This window comes from Armigeres subalbatus, chromosome 2, assembly GCF_024139115.2.
Source record: "Armigeres subalbatus isolate Guangzhou_Male chromosome 2, GZ_Asu_2, whole genome shotgun sequence".
NCBI classification, from domain to species: Eukaryota; Metazoa; Arthropoda; class Insecta; order Diptera; family Culicidae; genus Armigeres; species Armigeres subalbatus.
Window position 1 is genome coordinate 422969284 of NC_085140.1, and position 14748 is coordinate 422984031.

The following is a 14748-nucleotide window of genomic DNA, read 5'->3' on the forward strand; positions in this document are numbered from 1 at the left end:
TGTGTGTTTCGCCCCTAACTTTTTTTTCAAGTCTATTATGCAGTGATATTAATACCAATGGAAATCTAGATACTGAAGTAACTATATCGTTTGAAACCAAGAAAGAAATGTATCTACTTATACGAAGTGTTGATTTTTTGAGCTTGAGCTTGAGCTTGATTGACTGCTCGTAGTTGCTACTCCATTATGACCAGATCAGCTGTTCTTGCACAGGGAACCAACAGATGTTTGCTTGGGACTAGCACACATCTTCAATGTACAAGTACTGGTGATCTCATTTGTAAGGTCATATTGGCGCCTGCCACGTCAGAATGCAAGTCAATGTAGGGAAGGGGGAGGAAATGATGATGCAATCACTCGCCCACTGCAAGCCGAATATACCTCTGCACTTGCCACGAGTTCATGCGGAATTTGTTGGAATTTCTGGATTAGGTTGGAGAGGCAGAGGTCCGTCTTGGTTAACGAGCTGCCAATGTGATAGGTAGGAGAAGGTAACTGATGGAATTATCTAATTGGATGTAGGAAACGAGCTCTATAGTTCATTTCCAATTCTAGCAGATTACTGTTAGAATACTTAAGTTGAAGGAATAGGGATAGTAATGGAAACGGTATGGAAGTCCATTTCCAGTTCTAGCAATTGCTAGAACAAGAGAAATAAAGAGAAAGATACAAAATAGGAGAATGGAACGGACCTGGGATTGAACCCACGACCTCCTGCGGCCGGCCGCGCAATGCAGAACACAATATTTCGTCCAACCGCGCGATCGTTCTGCTGTCCGAAACAAGAGAGATCATGCACTGAACTGATTAATTTTATTACCGGCCGCGCAATGCAGAACACAATATTTCGTCCGACCACGCGATCGTTCTGCTGTCCGAAACAAGAGAGATCATGCACTGAACTGATTAATTTTATTACCGGCCGCGCAATGCAGAACACAATATTTCGTCCGACCACGCGATCGTTCTGCTGTCCGAAACATGAGAGATCACGCACTGAACTCACTTATACGAAGTGTTGATTTTTTACCCAAAAATCGAAAACAGTACGTTTATTTATTTTAGAAGCCTTCAGTGGGTGAGACATAAACAATATTAGCTTTCTAAGGCAAAAACATTCATGCTTGTGAAATATCTGGTTGTATAGCGTTGAAATAATCGCATAATTACAAACTGTGCATGGAATTTTCCCCTTACGGTCGACAACAGCATTCAACAGCATGCTGCGACGTTTTCTTATTGGCATTACATCCCAACACTGGGACAGAGCCACCTCGCAGCTTAGTGTTCATTAAGCACTTCCACAGTTGTTAACGGTTAGGTTTCTAAGCCAAGTTACCATTTCTGCATTCGTACATCATGAGGCTAACACGATGATACTTTTATGCCCAGGGAAGTCGAGATAATTTCCAAACCGAAAATTGTCTAGACCGGCACCGGGAATCGAACCCAGCCACCCTCAGCATGGTCTTGCTTTGTAGCCGCGTGTCTTACCGCACGGCTAAGGAGGGCCCCTTAGGTTAGGTTAAAAACTGCGAATGAACAATCTTATATTCAGTTGCAATAGTTTGTGATACGGTTATTGAACAAATTACAATGTATGTTTGGAATGTGTTGTTAAGTTATGTCACCTTTATACTATGTTCGCACTAGGGCCTTGTAACATGTTATTCGGCTATCTATTGATGAGCTTTCTTTTGTCGGTAATTTGAATAACATGTTATTTAGGCTGTAGTGCGGACATAGTATTAAAAATCGACCTTTTTCTTGAGCAAAATCCAAGTCTGTTAAAATGTTGACATATAATGCAGTAGTTTAAGAAGATTTCAAGAAAAGCATGTTTCATATATTGTCATTAACATGTTAATGTCGAGTATTTATGGTTGAAACGACCGGAAATTATTTGATAACCGTAACGTAAAATGCTCAGGATGAGTGAGTGAGTGAGTGAATTAAACGTAAAATGTGTATCTAAATCTCACCGTAATAACGATTCTGACCATTACGTGGTTTAGGCTCATTTGAGGCCTCTGACGGTGCCATTCAACACAATCTTAAAATTACCCACCTTCTTACTCCGATTAGCATCAATCAATTTAGTTTTAATATAAAAAAAACACCCTTTTACTAAATAATTCCTAATGTGAAATTAAATTCTCCATTCTTATTGGCGACGATCTTCAGCTACTGATCCGTCTTAAAAATGTGAGGCACAAAAGTTATTTGACGAGATTTGCAAAATGAAATTATAAAACGTTTCGCTATTCTGAAAAATACCAACTTTGAGAAAAATGTCTCAATGTTGAATCCCAGTTTAAAAGTTTTTTTTTGGAAAATAACGAAAATTCTTTAAAAAAAACTTAAAAAGCCAATTCCACCGCTTTTATAATTTAAATGAAACTAAAATTTATAAAATTTTATTAACAAATTGCGAATACTTATCAAAACTTCCTGAGAGCTCTTCATCCTTTTTGGTTAATTTATTTAACAAATGTTTGCAATTGGCACACTTCCCAGATAAATGGAAAAACACCAAAGCTGTTCCAATTTAAAAGCCGGACAAAAATTCAGCTGAGGCTTCAAGTTATCGCCCAATCAGTTTCCGGGTAGATGTGAATAACAAACAAATAACAACATTTTTTTGCTGTGATATCAGGTTTTGTTATACCTATGCTAATCATGCAAAACATAAAATAGCATCCTAACCAACAACAAATGAAGAACACATTATGCAATCATAGCAAAGTTTGTTATTTATTTATCATTTGCATTTTCGACATATAAATAATACTTGATTTCGATACTTCCTTTTCTGTAAATATTTTGCTATTGGTTTACCTTTATAATGGTAAAATGAGTTATTTTTGAGCTAATCGCTCGAACAATTTTTGCTATTATTTTAGTTATTTTAGTTAAATATAGCTGTCAAACAAACTAATACATATCAGATTTTGCTATTCTGTTATTCATATGGTCGGGGTTCTGCCAAATCGCACCAAGGACCAACAAAAAAATATCTCATTTGTCTGCCCAAGCTTCCGTTTAACAGCTTTAATGGATCGCAAATCGTATCGGATATCTTTCAATCCCATAACTGAGGATATCCTACAACAAATATACGTATGACCTGATGAGAAACGATTTCCGTTTTCCTGATACGAACAAAATATCAAAAGTTAGTCAAAAAGCCGCTTGGTGCGGTTTGGCTGAATATTAATGGTAAAATTTGTTATTCTTTTCTTTTTTCTTCTACCCGGGTTGCTTTCTTCAATTAGCAAACTATTTGAAAAGATTATTTTACATAGAATGATGGTTCATAAAAATGACAATTCTGAGCAACGAAGCAATTTCTGATGAGCAATTTGGTTTTCGCCATAGGCATTCAACCACTCATCAATTATTAAGAGTTACGAACAGTGTTGAGAATCTCACTTATATGAGTAAAGCAGGGACTATGTTCAAGGGCTTGACGATCCGTCCCCAGGCCATCTGCGAGTTGTAGGGCTTGCCCAGATTGTGGTGGGGTTTGACAGTGGGCCTTGTTGAACTCATATAAATAGTTGAATGTATCCGCAAGTAGGCCCCATCAAAGCGACCGTGTGCCGCCCAAAGCTCACAAGCCCAAGTCCTGGTGTCAGGTGGGACACAAAACAGACCTGACACGACGGCTCTCCGACGAGACAGGAGGTTTGCGGGAGACCAGACGACGAGAAAGAAGCGTTCCATGCAAAGCTGGAGCAGACATACGATGGATGTCCACTGCGAGACGTCAAAATCGTAATCGGCGACATGAACGCACAGGTAGGAAGAGAGGAAATGTATAGACCGGCCATCGGACCGGATAGCCTGCTTCTCAGCTTCCCGCGAAATGGCAGTCCGAAGCACCTTCTTTCCCCGCAAAAATATCCACAAAGCCACATGGAGATCATCTAACCAAAAAACGGTCCGCACTTACCGCAGTGCGAATATTGAATCCGACCACTACCTCGTTGCAGTATGCCTGCGCTCACAATTCTCGACGATGTACAACACGCGTCGTAGTCGAACGCCGCGGCTTAACATTGGCCAGATACAAGACGGTAGACTAGCCCAAGACTACACGCAGTAGCTGGAAGTGGCACTTCCAACGGAAGAGCAGCTAGGCGCAGCGTCTCTTGAAGATGGCTGGAGAGATATTCGATCCGCCTTTGGAAGCACCGCAACCGCTGCACTAAGCACGGTGCTCCCGGATCAGAGAAACGACTGGTATGACAGCGAATGTGAGCAGTTAGTTGAGAAAAAGAATGCAGCATGGGCAAGATTGCTGCAACACCGCACGAGAGCAACAGACGCACGATATAAACGGGCGCGGAACAGCCAAACATGATTTTCCGAAGGAAAAAGCGCGAGCAGGAAGATCGAGACCGTGAAGAGACGTACCGCGCTAATAACACACGAAAGTTCTATGAGAAGTTGAACCGTTCACGTAAGGGCCACGTGCCACAGCCTGATATGTGTAAGGACATAAACGGGAACCTTCTTACGAACGAGCGTGAGGTGATCCAAAGGTGGCGGCAGCACTACGAAGAGCACCTGAATGGTGATGTGGCAGACGAAGATGACGGTATGGTGATGAACCTGGGAGAACCCTCGCAGGACATAATTTTACCGGTTCCGAATCTCTAGGAAATCCTGGAAGAGATTGGCCGGCTGAAGAACAACAAAGCCCCTGTGGTTAACCAACTACCAGGAGAGCTATTTAAACACGGTGTTGAGGCACTGGAAGTTTTGCCGCAGGAGTAGATATGCTGGCGATAAGCTGGATTGTAGCAACTACCGCACAATCACACTGCTGAACGCCGCCTTCAAGGTACTCTCCCAAATTTTATGCCGTCGACTTGCACTAATTGCAAGAGAGTTTGTGGGGAAGTACCAGGCGGGTTTTATGGGCGATCGCTCCACCACGGACCAGGTGTGCGCCATTCGCCAAGTAGTGCAGAAATGCCGCGAATACAACGTGCCCACGCATCATCTATTCATCGACTTCAAATCCGCATATGATACGATAGATTGGGACCAGCTATGGCAGCTGACGAACACGGATTTCCGGATAAAGTGACAGGGTTGATTAAAGGGGGGATGGATTGGGTGATGTGCGTAATTCGAGTTTCAGGGGCATTCGTGAGTCCTTTGAAACGCGCAGAGGGTTACAGCAAAATTATGATCTTTCGTGTCTGCTGTGCAACATCGCTTTGGAAGGGGTAATACGAAAAGCAGGGATTAACACGAGTGGTCAAATTTTCAATAAGTCCGTCCAGCTATTTGGCTTCGCCGACGACATCGATATTATGGCACGTAACTTTGAGAAGATGGAGGATGCCTACATCAGGCTGAAGAGGGAAGCTAAGCGAATCGGACTAGTCATCAACACGTCGAAGACAAAGTACATGATAGGAAGAGGTTCAAAAGAAGACAATGTGAGCCACCCACCGCGAGTTTGCATCAGTGGTGACAAAATCGAGATTTTGTTAAGAAAATTATTTTGAGCTTTTGTGTCTTCACTTGTCATAAGACGAGTTTTCGAATTCGACTCGACTCGTATTCGAGTCAAGTACGAGACACTGAAGACGGCCTTACTGTTGAGGTCGAAATACGTATCTGTCAAGATACAATTAAGTGGTGGAATTCAATGGGATTGTACAAACTCGTCTTATGACAAGGGAAAATCGAGATGGTAGAAGAGCTTGTGTACTTGGGCTCTCTGGCGACTGCCGAAAATGATACCAGCAGAGAAATTCGGAGACGCATAGTGGCTGGAAATCGTACGTACTTTGGACTCCGCAAGACGCTCCGATCGAATAGAGTACGCCGTCGTATCAAACTGACTATCTACAAAACGCTTATTAGACCGGTAGTCCTCTACGGACACGAGACCTGGACGATGCTCGTGGAGGTCCAACGCGCACTTGGAGTTTTTTAAAGGAAAGTGCTGCGTACCATCTATGGTGGGGTGTAGATGGCGGACGGTACGTAGAGGAGGCGAATGAACCACGAGTTGCATGAGCTGCTGGGAGAACCATCCATCGTTCACACCGCGAAAATCGGACGACTGCGGTGGGCCGGGCACGTAGCCAGAATATCGGACAGTAACCCGGTGAAAATGGTTCTCGACAACGATCCGACGGGCACAAGAAGGCGAGGTGTGCAGCGGGCTAGGTGGATCGATCAGGTGGAAGATGACTTGCGGACCCTCCGTAGACTGCGTGGTTGGCGAAGTGTAGCCTTGGATCGAGCCGAATGGAGAAGACTATATACCGATAGATATACCGCACAAGCCACTTCGGCCTTAGTCTGAATAAATAAATATTAATAATGAGTAAAAATTTCTCACTCATTACTCAAGCGTAAACTGTGAGTACTCGCTTCTGAGCAAACACAATGTAGATATCATGCTTTGCGCCATTCTTGTAGTTTTCACTTAAAATAGGAACCAAAAAAGTACGTAGAAATTGTGTCAAGCATTCAGAAAATAAAACTAACGAATTTGTCAAAATATATTGCTAATATATTGAGAATTACTATCATCAAGTTAATTAATTGCATATTATTGAATTTCGGGAATAGTATTTTTTCCGTTGTTTAAGTTTTTTTTGTTACACAAATTAAATTGATCGCTGGTCTGGGAATATGTAATTGATCTTTCCCGTCATAAATTGTATCTCGTTTTGTTCTCTCAGTCGATTCTTTGACCTATTTAAGGTCAACTTTCCCAAAGAACCCATATGTTTTGAAGCCTCTAACCACCTCTAACTGTTTTTGAAATCGAAAACAAAAACCAAAATAAGTGCTGCTCTCAAGCTTTGCTTGGGATGTTCCCCAAGGCAGCATACTGGGGCCCATATTATTTATAATTTTTACTTCTGACTTACTTTACCACACCCTTTTCGCCAAAGGACGAATCCTTCGTGTCATTAGTAGAAGATCATAAAAAAGTTTAGATATTTTTTCCACTTACTTGCCAAAATAGAAAATTTTCCCGAATGCTTCCAAAACTCAGCTTATAATTTTCCCACATAAGCCGAGAGCTTCTATTTTGAAACCTTCTAGCAGACATATTGTCACTATGATTGGGCCTCCAATTAATTGGTCTAGCAAAGCTAAATATTTAGGGTTTCTGCTAGATCAAAATTAACTTACAAAAATCACAAGTGTCTATATCCACTTATGAACAGGAATTCAAAACTTTGTCGAAAGAACATTTTTTTATTTACAAACAATTTTTTGGACCAGCCATGTTGTATGAAGAATAGAATTTCTAATATTGAGACATTTCAACAAATGTCCTTCAAAATAATTTCCAATTTTAGATAAAATCTTACCCTATACGTCGCTCCAATTATTAAAGTGCAATAAAATAACATTATTCTATATCGTTCACTGTTGCTCTAACACGACGTAAACCCAAAACCTGTACTATGCAAAATCTACACATTAGTTTGGTTGAAAACGCTAAGACAGCAGAAGCAGATCAAAAGGCACATGGCGATGGCAAAACATATTTTTACGTATGACAAAAAAAAAAGTCGCCGAAATTCAGGTTGATCAGCTGGGTTTTTGAAGTAGACGTGGTTTTCTTCCGTTTCACCTGCTCAACGCAAATTGTTCCACTTTCATGTTCGACTATGAGGACTTCGTGCACGGCGTCGTCTATACACTTTTATTATGCTGTGAAGTGCGGGTTCGATTCCCGCCCAAGTAAGCAGTAAACTTTTCCGTGAAGCGAAAAGTTTTCCACAGATCCACTTGGTGTTGTGGAAACTGCTGAACGGATTTAGAAACTTTGTTTAAAATCCGTTCAAGATGTTCGAATTTAGATTTAAGACGAGGAACATTTAAAACGAAGTATCATACCGCAGTAGTTAGTATGTACCAAGTTTACGGCGTACATGACGTTATGGCTTTCGGAATTATTTCTGTGTACTGAAAACTCTTGGTGTTCCCTATCACTAGAATACATTTTTATTTTATGTACACTTATTATATAATTTATTTGTGTTACTGTTGATTTAAATCCTAATAGCAAAGCGGTTTTGCAACCCAGAGAGATTCCACCTTTAACCTGAGCCAATCGAGTGCATTGAATTGACATGCTGCGTATGGCTGCCCGCTGGACGGATAAAAGAATCTAGATGATGGGCCCTCAGGATTACTCCGTATGGTGGAAGCTGCTTTGGTTTGTCCTAGTTTAACCGATGGTTCCATGTTAAAGTAATAATAACTGTACGTTGTACTGGAATTGGTCTGGACTGTGGTGACGTTCACCGGAGTTAGCTGCTGTGCGTGGAAATTGTCGGAACGATCCTGGACCGAAGGCTCACTTCGGACGTATCGGTAGGGGCAGCTCTCTTGAGAGATATCCAACACGAAGCCTTGAACATTCGTGAAACGATTTCGAGTGGTTCGAACGCGGATAAACTTGGGAGCATTGTTCCATTGGGTTGTGTAGACCATTCCGGAACGACAACCACAAACGCGGCGTCCGTCGATTTCTAAGAAAGCTTCGGCACAGTTCAGGCGATCATCTCCCAGCAGGAAGTATTTGAAGCTGATAACCAATCGGCATGTGTTGGGCGAGTATCGATAGATTTGGTAGGCGCAATCCCTGTTGTATGTTTCATAGCTGGGAAAGTTCGAACTAACCAAGTAGAAGCGTCTTTGGTTAAACACGTTGCGGCAGCATTGAGCAATACCTGGCTGCGTGGGGGGTAGGTATGGTGGAACCGGGATGTCCTGGCGCTCGGGTTTACTGGAGGAAACATTTTCCGCAAGCTCAATTTCTGGATCTTGGACGTTAGGCTGATACCCAGGAGGTGCACCTCCGATGGAATTAGTTCCCCCTCCATTATTAGGGTTATTTGGGTATGTCGGATACCCGGGGTAATTGGGGTTGATTGGATTTACGGAGGTACATGGAGTGTATTGGCAGGTTGGATTAGGATATGTGGGAGTTATAGTTCCTGGATAAACGGGACTAGTGGGGTAGTTGTTAGGATATGTAGGTGATATTGGTGTAGGATTATTGGGATATGACGGATACGTAGGATAGCTGTTTCCTGGGTAGCTAGGATAAACGGGAGTTATTGTACCGGGTACGTTTGAAGAATATGACGGATATGTGGGATAGTTGGTTCCTGGATTATACGGATAACAATTTTGGTAAGGATTGCAAAACGTTGGACACACATTTGTAGAAGGATAGAAAGGAGGAGCGGTGCTTCCGGATGGAGGAAGATAACCATTGCCACTTGGATTGAATTCTGGCGGAATATCTTGACGGCTACTGACTTTGAATGTTTTATTTTTTGTTTGTTGATCTTCGACTTCGCTTAAAGGAGGATCCGTTGTTTCTTCAGCCACTTGTATCGTGGTATAAACATTGTAACTAGTTGATGATTCTGTTGCTTCTTGATCTTCACATGGCTGTCTTGTAACGAGAAGCCTAAATCCTCTATCACTACCCCATCCATCAGTCACAAACTTTATCTTCAGAATTCCATCCGTTGAGTTATATATCTTCGAACCCAACACGGTTCCACAAAGAATTTCCTCATCCCCAATCACTAAGCGATCCTTGTAACAATTTCTGGAAGGCTCCAACGCAAAATCCAAGAACTGGAAATGGTATTGACTGCTACAAACAAACGGTGACTTGAAGGTATACTCGCAGCGTAGCTCTTCTCCGTATTTATCAGGATATCCAGGCGATAATATTTCATTCTGCAGTCTTTTGAAAACTCCACCGCATTCTACCGTACTGCGCTCACTTGCAACGTACCAACTAATTCGTGAATAATTTTCGTGTTTCTCCATTTCTTCGTACTGGTTAATCATTTGAAAGTCTTCTTTATTACACCGCACAAATTCAACAACCAACTTCAACATACATAAAGTTAGCAATTTTTTAATTGTCTTCCTGCTCGCCATATTCATATCTTCCAATTCTGCTACCACGTGAGACAAGCGAAACGATTGTTGTCGAGGTGACTTCACCGGCTATTGAACAGATTAAACTTTTTCCATTATGCTGTGCGTACACCCCACGACGACTTGTTCGGCACCGGTCGATGGGTGAAAGATGAATGCAAAACTTTTCAACTTGTTGATCAATATTTAAGACCGTTTAAGACCGGATAGCTTATGAGGGTGGGACGGAACATGTGACGGAAGGTTAAACAAAACATACGAACCATCCTTCTATGACGAAAGCAACAATAGTCAACATTTCTGCCGGGTAATGGGTACACTTATTTAGTTCAGTGTCAGCTCTGAAGTGTGATGAAGTTCCCCTGAAACCGATGATGACGCGTGATGCGTATGGCGTTGAGAAAAGATTCAGACTTAAATGCATGGATTGGGGAAGTAGGGACAAGCACCTGGTAGGACATAGGTGTGTCATAAAAAAGAAAATAAGATAGTTTATTCTTGAATTTTACTCAACGGTAATGTGCCATGACTCATAAATGTACCGTGATCTGGGGAGAATTTGAACGCCGGGGTATCATTAATCAATTTGACCTTTTCTTTCCCATGGTAGCTGTAGAGCTTCATCCTATTTTGCACCTTGTTTTAACAACAAAAAGCAATATTTTACTCAACTTTTAGTTTAACTGGATAGCTTATATAATATAATATTTTGTGTTAAAATATTGAAACTATTAAAAACAATCAAGTAACCATTAATTTACAATCAACAACTTTTATTTCGTTTTCTACTAATTTCTGTTATGCTACACAACTTTTGTTCTAGCATTTTTCTAAAAAGTGATTCCTTCCTATTGATATCTTTGAAAAATGTCGTGGGATGGAAAGGGTTAACCATTTTCAAGAGATGAATAAATTATTATTTTCTGAGATAAATTATTTAAGCTCTTTTAGTGGAATGTCTTCAATTGTCTAAGACGAGTTTAGTACTTTCGACTTGTCGAGTCAAGTACGAGACACTGAAGACGGCCTCACAGTTGAGGTCGAAATACGTATCTGTAAAAAAAAAACAAAACGTAGTGGAATTAAATGGAATGAACTAAACTTGTCTTAGACAGTACTACTTTTTGTTAATACAATTTCTTTCTGTGAGTTAATCTTGACTAAATTCGCTGCTTAGTGATATAACCATCGGCTTAGGGTCGATACCCACGTAGCTTAAAACAAAACCGCTACGTGGACATCGGCCTTTAATTTGAATTTATTTTTCGCCAAAATTTGAAAAAAAAATCTATCATTATTTTTTTAACACACAGCAAGCTGCCAAAAAATCAATAAAAACACATTTAATAACAAATAAATTAAGTTCGTGTCGTGTCGTGTATAATTGTGTGATAAATAATCTTATTTTCTTGGTTGATCCATACTTTTTGTTTCAAAATCTAGATTTTTAATGTTGAAAACCCAGATGATTTGGCCTAGCGGGGATGATGCCTTTCTCAATACACTCGATAAGGGTGGTCGGTATTGGCCATTTTTGACAAATACCGGTATTCGGTATTTGGTGGAGTCAATACCGGTAACAGCTTTGGACTTTTGGGTGAAAAACAGTATTTGTTGACAAATTTTAAATGTTAAAATCATTGCTTGTTGAGTTAGGATTTTGTAGGCAATGTTGCATGCTGCTGAGAATGCCCTCTCTCGTTCAACGGAAGATGGACAAATGGTTTCATGACCGTCGAAAATCAGTATCGTTTATTTATTTATTCAGACTAAGGCCGAAGTGGCCTGTGCGGTATATAAGAGTCTTCTCCATTCGGCTCGGTCCATGGCTACTCGTCGCCAACCACGCAGTCTACGGAGGGCCCGCAAGTCATCTTCCACCTGGTCGATCCACCTTGCCCGCTGCGCACCTCGCCTTCTTGTGCCCGTCGGATCGTTGTCGAGAACCATTTTCACCGGGTTACTGTCCGACATTCTGGCTACGTGCCCGGCCCACCGCAGTCGTCCGATTTTCGCGGTGTGAACGATGGATGGTTCTCCCAACAGCTGATGCAACTCGTGGTTCATTCGCCTCCTCCACGTACCGTCCGCCATCTGCACCCCACCAGAGATGGTACGCAGCACTTTCCTTTCGAAAACTCCCAGTGCGCGTTGGTCCTCCACGAGCATCGTCCAGGTCTCGTGTCCGTAGAGGACTACCGGTCTAATGAGCGTTTTGTAGATAGTCAGTTTGGTACGGCGGCGAACTCTATTCGATCGGAGCGTCTTGCGGAGTCCAAACTATGTACGACTTCCAGCCACTATGCGTCTCCGAATTTCTCTGCTGGTATCATTTTTGGCAGTCACCAGTGAGCCCAAGTACACAAATTCTTCTACCACCTCGATTTTGTCACCACCGATGCAAACTCGCGGTGGGTGGCTTACATTGTCTTCTCTTGAACCTCTTCCTATCATGTACTTCGTCTTCGACGTGTTGATGACTAGTCCGATCCGCTTGGCTTCCCTCTTCAGTCTGATGTAGGCTTCCTCCATCTTCTCAAAGTTACGTGCCATAATATCTATGTCGTCGGCGGAGCCAAATAGCAGGACGGACTTATTGTGTACCACTCGTGTTAATCCATGCTCTTCGTATTACCCCTTCCAAAGCGATGTTGAATAGCAGACACGAAATACCATCACCTTGCCGTAACCCTCTGCGGGTTTCGAAGGGACTCGAGAATGCCCCTGAAACTCGAACTACGCACATCACCCGATCCATCGTCGCTTTGATCAACCGTGTCAGTTTATCCGGAAATCCGTGTTCGTTAGCTGCCATAGCTGGTCCCGATCGATTGTATCATCGGCTTTGAAGTCGATGAATAGATGCGTGGGCACGTTGTATTCGCAGCATTTCTGCAGTCTGCATTTCTTGGCGAATGACGAACACCTGGTCCCTGCGTGGTGGAGCTTCGCCCATAAAACCAGCCTTGTATTACTCCACGAGCTCTCTTGCAATTGGTGCTAGTCGACGGCATAAAATTTGGGAGAGTACCTTGTTGGCGGCGTTCAGCAATGTGATTGCGCGGTAGTTGCTACAATCCAGCTTATCGCCCTTTCTGTAGATGGGACACACGACACCTTCCATCCCCTCCTGCGGCAAAACTTCCTCCTCCCAAATCTTGGTAATGACCCAGTGCAGCGCTCTAGCCAGTGCCTCACCACCGTGTTTAAATAGCTCTCCTGGTAGTTGGTCAACTCCAGGGGTTTTGTTGTTCTTCAGCCGGCCAATCTCCTCCTGATTTCCTGAAGATCCGGAGCCAGTAGAATTATATCCTGCGCGCGTTCCCCCAGGTCCATCACCATACCGCCATATTCGTCTGCTACATCGCCATTCAGGTGCTCTTCGTAGTGCTGCCGCCACCTTTGGATCACCTCACGCTCGTTCGTAAGAAGGTTCCCGTTTATGTCCTTACACATATCGGACTGTGGCACGTGGCCCTTACGTGAACGGTTCAACTTCTCATAGAACTTTCGTGTGTTATTAGCGCGGTACAGTTGCTCCATCTCTTAACGGTCTCAATCTTCCTGCTGACGCTTTTTCCTCCGGAAAATCGAGTTTTGTCTGTTCCGCGCCTGTTTATATCGTGCCTCGTTCGCCCTCGTGCGGTGTTGCTGCAATCTCGCCCATGCTGCATTCTTCTTTTCTACTAACTGCTCACATTCGCCGTCATACCAGTCGTTTCTCTGATCCGGGGGCACCATGCAGCGGTTGCGGTGCTACCAATGGCGAATCGAATATCTCTCCAGCCATCTTCAAGAGACGCTGCGCCTAGCTGATCTTCCGTTGGGAGTGCCACATCCAGCTGCTGCGCTTATTCTTGGGCTAGTCTACCGTCTTGTAGCCGCCCAATGCTAAGCCGCGGCGTCCGACTTCGACGCGTGTTGTACACCGTCGAGAGTTTTGAGCGCAGGCATACTGCAACGAGGTAGTGGTCGGATTCAATATTCGCACTGCGGTAAGTGCGGACGTTCGTGATGTCGGAGAAGAATTTACCGTCGATTAGAACGTGGTCGATTTGGTTTTCCGTTTCTTGGTTAGGTGATCTCCATGTGGCCTTGTGGATATTTTTGCGGGGAAAGAAGGTGCTTCGGACTACCATTCCGCGGGAGGCTGCGAAGTTTATGCATCGTTGGCCGTTGTCATTCGATACGGTGTGCAGACTATCCGGTCCGATGACCGGTCTATACATTCCTCCTTCCTACCTGAGCGTTCATGTCACCGATGACGATTTTGACGTCCCGCAGTGGGCATTCATCGTATGTCTGCACCAGCTGTGCGTAGAACGCTCCTTTCTCGTCGTCGGGTCTCCCTTCGTGTGGGCAGTGCACGTTGATGATGCTATAGTTGAAGAAACGGCCTTTTATCCTCAGCTTGCACATCCTTTGCGTTGATTGGCTGCCACCCAATCACACGATGGCGCATCTTACTCAGCACGATGAAGCCGGTTCCCAGCTCGTTGGTGGTGCCACAGCTTTGGTAGAAGGTAGCCGCTCGATAGGATAGCCGCTTTTCCACACTTTCTGTCCTGTCCAGCAAATCTCCTGCAGCGCCACGACGTTGAAGTTGCGTAGATCATCCTGTCGCAACCTGCGAAACCTAGCGACTTGCAGTTCCATGTTCCAAGCTTCCAATCGTGATCCTTTATTCGTCGCCTAGGTCTTTGCCGATTATATCGCATTATCTCTTATATTGTTCGTAATGTTAGGTTTTCCAGGCGGCTTATTGGGCCTGCGCAAACCTCCTAT

The 14748-nt window shown here is 43.3% G+C and overlaps 1 protein-coding gene across 1 annotated transcript; it reads right to left on the minus strand.

Annotated features, from left to right (window-relative positions):
- Nucleotides 1-7975: 7975 nt before the first annotated feature.
- Nucleotides 7976-10102, minus strand: LOC134217789 (uncharacterized). The gene has a single exon (XM_062696607.1). It carries the CDS (start codon nt 9967-9969, stop codon nt 8053-8055), a length of 1917 nt encoding a protein of 638 aa, XP_062552591.1. The 5' UTR covers nt 9970-10102; the 3' UTR covers nt 7976-8052.
- Nucleotides 10103-14748: the final 4646 nt, after the last annotated feature.